The sequence below is a fragment of the Fringilla coelebs genome (assembly GCF_963513975.1).
Source record: "Fringilla coelebs genome assembly, chromosome: 22".
Lineage (NCBI taxonomy): Eukaryota > Metazoa > Chordata > Aves > Passeriformes > Fringillidae > Fringilla > Fringilla coelebs.
In genome coordinates, this window is record NC_140048.1 from 5,299,604 (window position 1) to 5,307,975 (window position 8,372).

The 8,372-nt window shown below is 43.0% G+C and overlaps 1 protein-coding gene across 1 annotated transcript; it reads left to right on the forward strand.

Moving 5' to 3' along the window:
• On the forward strand, nucleotides 1-7,087 carry DRAXIN (dorsal inhibitory axon guidance protein; the record flags this gene model as incomplete). Its single annotated transcript, XM_084220435.1, has 6 exons — nucleotides 1-463; nucleotides 1,789-1,976; nucleotides 2,352-2,463; nucleotides 2,819-2,908; nucleotides 3,155-3,244; nucleotides 6,975-7,087. The coding sequence occupies 6 exons, from the start codon at nucleotides 1-3 to the stop codon at nucleotides 7,085-7,087; spliced, it is 1,056 nt and encodes a 351-aa protein (XP_084076561.1).
• Nucleotides 7,088-8,372: the final 1,285 nt, after the last annotated feature.

Consider the following 8,372-nt stretch of genomic DNA (forward strand, 5'->3'; position numbering starts at 1 on the left):
ATGATTATGGAAATTTCTTCCACCTTCTCTTCTTTCCTTTTCCTGTGTGTGCTGGTTCTTTCAGACATCAGTCTTGCAATCTCCCTGAACCCTGGCACAAAGCTCAAAAATGCCCCAGAGAACAATCACCACCTTCAAAATCAAGAGATGTGGCTGCAGCAGCCCAGAACTGGGCAACATCACAGGAAAGGCTTGGCCAAGAAGGAGAGGGTCCATACCATGCCTTCAAGAGGGCACCTGGCTGGGGAAGAGACCCTCAAGATGGGCAGTGGAGCTTCAGCTGTGGAAGAGCTGGTGGCAGAGGGACAGCCAGCAGCCCTGAAACAGAGTAAAGATGTGTTCCTGGGGTTTGAATTGTCATATCCTGAGAGGGAAAACCAGTCCCCAGGCTCTGAGAAAGGAAAGAAGCAGAACCGAGAGCATCGTCGGCACAGCCGCAGGGACAGGCTCAAACATCACCAAGGTATTGGAGCTCCAAGGGAACCTGGGGCTGTTGTGGCACTGGGAATGAGCATCTCTTGTGTGAGGGCAGGAAGATGCAGCTGTGGGGGAGCCACATGTGTGTGTGGAGGGTGTGGAGTGTGTGCCTGCTCTGGGGAGAAATCTGCCAAACAAAAGAGGCACAAGAAAAAAGGGGAACTGCAGAAGCAGAATTTGAGTGCTGGCTGCAATTTTGTGAAAATGACCTAATTTGTCTTACATGGGGAGCTCTGAGAGACCCTAAGACTTGAGAGGCTGTTTTAGGGTGGTCTGTTTTGTTTTTATTTTCCTTTTTAGCAAATGGCCCAATTTAGGAACAAGTATGTCTGAGCCGTGCTCAATCTGTCCACTGACTTAAAAAAATAATGAGAATTAGAAAAAACACAACCCCCTTATTTTGCTTTGAAGACCAGTTTCTTCTCACCAGAGCTTGTACTCTTCTATGTTTATGCTGAACAACAATTTTTAAAAAAATCAGGTTTTGCATATGTGAAATTGCAGTGATAACTTTAAAATGTTGCTTGATTTTGACTGGGACTGCTTTCCTTTGCAGGTCAAGCTGTGGGTGGGTGTTGCTGTGGTATGAGCTCAGTGTGGTAAACCTTGAGTTCTGTTAAAGCATGGCAATTTGTGTCAATCTACACTATGTGACAAGCTGGGTGTCACGTCCTTGAGTTCCATCCTTCACTCCTCCCTGCCTCAGTAAGAAGAGCTCTATTGTTTTTTCAGAGGACTGACTAAACAGCTTGTGCTAGCAATAGAAAAGAGTATGCAACAAAGCTGGTTTGAAGCAATATTTGCTGATTACAAACAGGGCTTATTTCTTGAGGTTAACTTAAGGTCTATATTTAAATTAATACTTATGATAAAGAGGGACATATCTGTGAAGATAATATCAAGTCCTGACTTGAGCTAAATTGAAATAACTCACTACTAAAATCAAATAAGAATGTATTCACAGGTATTTGCTATAGCTTAATCCTTTGGTTTAAAAATGGTTAAACAGGTACATTTTGTACTTTTGAGACAACAAAAAAACATGTTTTGCTTCTTAAACAAGAGATGGACATTCAAGGAGGTGTGATTTTGTATGTCTTAAGCATGCAAAAATCAAGGTGCATATACTCTGGACCTGATTTATCACTGTAATAGCTCATTACTGTGTCATACAGTGGTTTAAAACAGCAATTCAGGATCATAGAACAGTGGTTGGCAACTGGATGGAACATGAATTCCTTTGATTCAAATCTGTCACATAGAGAAAAGGAATGAGAAAGGTAATGCCACTGTACCTGTTGCCCTCTGCAGGGAAGACTCCTGGTGCTGGGCCAAGCTCCCTGTACAAGAAACCCAAAAGCTCTGAAGAACAGTTTCAAAATCTTCAGGCAGAGGAAGCTACAAGTCTGACTCCCAGCACACTCCTCATTGCTGCACTGGACACAGCTGTTTCCACAGAAGAGCCTCCTGTTCTTCCAGCCACTTCACCACGGTCACAGGTAAAGAGACAGCTGGGAACTGTTCTGTACCTCCAAGCCTTGCCTCTCCCTCAGCTATCCAACTTCTCTGATTTTCAAGGACCAGAGAGGCAGTAGGAGCACTTGACTGAAGAGCCAGCATGTCCTAACACTCCTTGCTCACCTTTCATTCTCACACAGAAGCAGTGGAAACTTCCCTCTTGTCTTCAGCCTCAACAACAGAAAGTTCTTTGCTTTTGAAAATGAGATGCCAGGAATCCCCAGTGGATAAGAGAGGAGTGGAGGGGCAATCATAAAGTCTTTTTAATGTAAAAGCAACATGAAAATTCTCAAAGACTTCAGTGTCTCTACAGAAGTGTAATTCATTGTCTGTCTGGTTTTTTTTGTGGTTTGCAGGCCCGCCTCAGGCAAGATGGGGATGTGATGCCCACCTTGGATATGGCGCTCTTTGACTGGACTGATTATGAGGATCTCAAACCAGAAATGTGGCCATCTGCTAAAAAGAAAGGTGCTAAACCTCCCTGTCCTCTTTCCCAAAAGTCATCCTGTAAGGCTTGTCTATGGTTAGTATTCAAAGATGTGCTGAAGGACAGGAGATCATAGCAGTGGAGGAAGAGAGAAGCAGCATAATGCTGATTGAGTTTTGTGCTCAGTTGCAGAATGTTTCTCATTTCGGATGCATATTTGGAGGGCAGAGTAAAAATGATAAATGGAGAGTGGAGAAATAGGGAGGAGATTAGACTATGAAGGTTTAGAGTTCAAACTCTTGAAATGTGAGGCTGTTTTTACCCTGGAAAAATATATTCTCCAAAATGAAAACATTAGCGTGAAATTTTCTATCAGCATCTTTTTTTTTTCCATAGAAAAACGCCGCAGTAAGAGCCCCAACAGTGGAAATGAAACCACAACAGCTGAAGGAGAGCCATGTGATCACCACCTTGACTGCCACCCAGGTCAGCATCAGCTTGGCAGAGTCATTTCTCCAAACACAGAATGTTTGCAATTTAGGCCAGGTTTTAAGATTTCCATGCATTCCGATTTCTGCCAGTGATAGGAAGTGATGTGCAAGGGAAGGGCAGAGGCTCTCCAGGCGTGTTGTGGGACCAGATGATGTCTGTACAACGAGGCTGTCATGGGTGTCGTAGCCCTACAGGTGAGGGGATACCTGAGCTGTGCTGACCCCTGGTCCTGTGTTGCAGGCTCTTGCTGTGACTTACGTGAACACCTCTGCAAACCACACAATCGAGGCCTTAACAACAAGTGTTATGATGACTGCATGTGCACTGAAGGTGAGTGCAGCTCTTTGCTCCCTGTCTTGGTTTAAAGGACAGGTGTCTGCCAAGGAAGGCAGGAACCTCCCTTGGAATGGAAAATATGAACCCCTTCCCTCCAAATTATTATAGCTTTGAAATTACAGGGCTTTCAGGCAAAGATACGAGGAAAGGAATAACAGTTCTTTACTATCTCTATATATAGATATATATCTTTATATCTATAGTTGTAGCAGGAACAGGGCCTGCAAGGCCTCCATGGAGGTCAGCAGCCTAAGATAGGAAATGCTAAGTCATGATGAGGAGCCCCTTTTTCTGCCTTCAGACCCTTGCTTATCTCTCTGTAAGAGAAAACTCGTGTATCCTATATAAAGAGCTAGTCTTGCCCAGCTTGGAAGAAGAGCTGTCCCCGAGATTTTCGCAGAGGCTGCAAACAAATACATCACTGTGGAACCTCACACAGCCTTCTCCTCTCTGCCTAAGGCACTTAGCAAGCTGAAGAGCTGAAATCACAAAATGAGCTGATAATCACTAAGAGCTGATCTCACTAAGAGCTGAGCTTGTAAGGTAGCCTGCGGCTGGGAACTGCCTGGGAGCCCAGGCAAGCTGTGCTGGACAAGGCTGTGCCATCCAGAGCAGCGACAGCCAGCTGGGGATACCCTGAAACCCAGCCAGAGGTTGCATTATATATCTATATCTAGATCTATCCATCTATCAATCTATCTATCTAAAGATATATCTCTATATATAGATATATCTATCTTTAGATCTCTATCTATCGATATAGATATAAAGATCTATGTCTATATCTAGATATAGAGATATCTCTATATAGAGATATCTCTATATAGATAGATAGAGATATGTAAAGATATACGGAGATATATAGAGATATAGAAAGATATATAAAGATATATCTATATCCAGATATATCTTTATATCTGTATATCTAGATCTATCTATCTATATAGATACACATATATTTTTTTATCTTTATATCTCAGAATCTCAGGTCAGACCCACTGTACTGTGTGGCTGCCAAGCCAATCACCCCCACTGGAAGAAAGTGCAGCCCCTAGTCCTCAACCCCCGCAGGATCCTGGGCTGCCCCTTACCCATTGTGATATTCCGGGAGCTGGGGAGGCAGTGACCATGCTGGACACGAAACAAAAGCAAAAGCAACATGGTTATGGACTATAACCATGGTTATGGGCTATAAACCATTCCCAAGACACTCCCCTACTTTGTAGCAATGACTTGGAATAGTGGTTTGTATGTGAAAGCAGGAGCCAAGCTTTCCTGCTCTTAGCCTCTCTCTGCCACTGACTCACAGTGTGACTATTGAGTCTTCTAGGATATCTTGTTTTCTCTCTTGAAAACAAAGATCCTGATATCTACCAACCTAACAGAAGAAGCCACAATATATTCACATTTCAGTGGTACTTTCAAGTATCATAGACTATGAAAACACTGTTTTGTATGACCTTGTGCCTAACATGACTTTCCCAAGTTAATTTCAACTGAGCTTGTAGCAATTTAGTAGATGTTTGAAGGACTCAGGCTTTTGTTTCTTAAAGCTATTTCTGAAGAATCCACAGCAGCCTTTACTAGGCAGGTGCATTATGAAAGCGTTAAAAGGCACTCTTCTGGTCTAAACACGTTCAGGATCAGCTCCAGGCAGTGAGTCTTGCCTGCCAGAAAAAGCTCTGTTTGCCAAGTTTTGTGACCTGCAATAGGTACCCAGTGATTTGACCAGGCTGTTTGCCTACCTCTTCCCCAGTTCAATGGGCAGCTTTCCTGGAGTTGCAGTGTTAAATGACAGTCTTCACCCTGGGCGTGTTGTGTAACACCACAAGGTCCTAATCAGAGATGACCTTCTGATAGATTAGCCTAGAAACATGTTTCAGCAATCCTTAATGAGGCTGCCCCAGGCCCTGTTTATCCTTAAGCCAGTCATAAGTTGATAGCAAATGTGCATCCTGTGTAGCATAAAAGACATCCCCAGAGAGGGAAGATCCAGGTAAGATAGACAAGAGGCTTAGATAAGGGTAGAGCTCTGATCTTGCATGTTCCCCTTTTAGGAGGCCAGTTTGCCCTGGGGTGATTGGTAATGAGGGGCACAAGCCCAGCTTTTTAAGGTAGCTGGTCTCAATGTAGCCCAGGGACATAATTCCAAAGGTCTGCTATGTGACATCATCTGGTTCTCCAGTGTACAACCAAGGAACGTTTTTAGCTGTCATTACAAAAGCTATAAATCCTCTGCTGCCTGCTCTAGAAGTTAAAAGAGCTGCAGTTTCTAGAATGATCAAATCAGCTCCTGCCGACCCAAATGACAAGATCCTGCACTACTGAAAAGCAGGGTTTTCATGAGAATTATTTACCCACAGGCTATACCCTGTTTGGCCCAACTAGGTATACATTCTGGTGTCAAACAAGAAACAGCATAAAATCAACCTCTTGGAGCCAGAAACCAAGTAGTTACCATGACCAGAGGCTCTGATTACCTTCCGCTGCCATGGGAGAATATGTACTCATGTATTTTACAAATAAAATGCCTTTTTTCCCCTTCATACTCACCTATGCTATATTAGCTAGCTTCCTTCAGACCGTGCACATTGAGCATCTAAAACAGAGAAATTAAAGGAGGTGAGCAGTGGGCTTTGGATCAGACCTCCCAGTAATAACACTTCAAAGTCTCTTCCCTTCTCTCTTGAAGCTTCAGAAAAATAAATAGCAAGGGGAGGTCCCTAGTCATTGCTGCTGCACATTAAGTCTGTAGTAATTTCCCAATGGAGAGATTACTTAGACAGTAATGGGAAGTAATAGGAGGAAACCAAGCAGGGCTTCCATAAAATCACTGGAAACAATTGGAATAATTCATTGGTATTTCAAGAATCCAGGGAAAGCTGACTGAACAATGAATCCCAAATCAGAACAGTGAGCCAAACAGAACAGCAGTGCCCAGAGAGCAATAGGCCTTGTCTATGTGAGGCATTTCTCTCCCACCCTATTTGACACAGCACCAGGACTGTCCCCAGTGCAGCAGTATCTGAGGCAGAGAAATAGCTGGTGCTACTGCTGTAGTGAGCCCTGGTCCCTCCTCACTTCTCCACATTGAGAAAAATGCCAATCACTTGTTTTTAAAATTTTTAAAGTTTAAGAGTAATGAAATGGTTATAAAAATAGTAATATAATTAGGGTAATAAAAATTTGGACAATTAGGACAATATGAGACAATAAAAACAAAGAGTTAGGGACAGTCTGGGTACCTCTTTCTAGGCAAAAGAAGCCTGAAAAAGGACACATTAACAGAGGATTAACCCTTAAAACAACAGCCTGTGGCATATTCATACATCTCATACATGATGCATAAATTCCATTCAAACACAGCATTCTGTCTGGGCAGTCAGTTCTTTCTTAATCCTAATGGCATCTTCAGGGCTGAGCAAGGTGGGAAGAAGTTCGTTTCTTCTGATAATGGGGCAATAAATTCTCTTTCTCTGAAAGATTTAGGTGTCCTGTGGCTGCTATTTTGGTCAGAGTACCTCATTTCTCTCTTTTAAAAAAAAGTATCCTACATAGCATAGTTTCTATTTTAACATTATGCTATAACCTAAACTATATTTAACACACTACTTAAGAAAATCAACACAGCATAACTTTCTAACATAAGACATATAATATTCATTTTAATATTAGTGAAAAGCCATTAATAAAATACACATTTTTCACAACATCTTTTCCATAGGGCTGCGCTGTTACGCCAAATTCCACCGGAACCGAAGAGTGACCCGGAGGAAGGGGCGCTGTGTGGAGCCTGAATCAGCCAATGGAGAGCAGGGATCTTTCATTAATGTTTAGGAGGGTGGGACTCCTGCCTGGGTGGTCAGGAGCTGGGGTCAAACTGTTTATACCTAGGAGTGGGAATTAGAGGGAAAAGCTGAGCAAATGATGGAAGCTGCAGGCTCTGAACATGCCAGGTCCCAGCTAGACTGAAACTCGTGTTCATTATAAATACAGTGGCATCAGCCTTTTTCATAGCAGGACTGCACTCCCTGTCCCTTCCTTCAGCACATTCCTGCCACTGAATTGAGTCCCCCTCTCCTAGTTAGTAAGCAATGATCATGTCTCCCATTCTGATGGTCCTGGCAGGAAAATGCTCTACAGTTTCATCTTCTCTCAAGAGAGGCAAGATGTGGAAATCCTTCAGGGCCAAGGGGATATAAGCTTAAATTTTACCCCTTAATTATTGCTTGAGAATAAAGGTAGACAGATCCACCTTAAGGACTGGAAGTTCCTAGAGGAGAGGAAATTTGTAGCATCCAGGTGGAATCAAAGATGGGAAATGGATCAGCTGCCTGCCTAGGTGAGAGAGGACCCTCTGGCAGACCTCTTGCTCTCTCCCTTTTTCATTGCTCCAGACATATTCCTTAGCTGCTACACACTACCACTGCATCTTGGGACCTGTCATCTTTGGGACCATCCAGTCCCACTCCATCCTTCCTTCCTTTCTTGCTTTCAGAGAACCACCTGGTTTCTGCAAGGATGTGGCAAAACATCCCAGCCTGTAGCTCTCACTCATTTATCTATCCTGCCAGGTCTGTTATTTTTAATTACTATTTTTAGGAGCTTTCTGGGGAAGTGATAGTTTTCCTAGTGAGCCAAAAAGAAAGTTTTTGGTAACAGGAGGTAGGGACAGGCTGTTCCATTGTAGTAAAACCTGTGACATGTTGCATGTGTGTTTCCGTGATATGTAAATAAAGATATGATGGATATCCTTTGTGCAATTCTTCTGCTTTTTGACTGCACCCAAGGATGTGGAGGAGCCAGAAAAGCCTATAAGGAAGTTGGTCAGCAGGTAACACTGGTAATCACTTGAGGTAATCACACAGAACAATTGTGCTACTGGTAGAAAAATTTCTCTGCCCAAGGTTGCCTGTATTCTCATTCAAATTTGAGATAACTGTTTCTACCTAATGTAGCCAGCCAGATGTTTTAAACTTCTTTATATTAATACTTAATCCCTGGCTTCAGTGATACATTGGAGCAACAAAGGCTATATGTGTTAACCTGGAATAGTGGTAGCTGGTGAAGATGTTCTTTGCTACTGCTAACACCCCAATACCCTGACTTCTGCAGGGAGGCA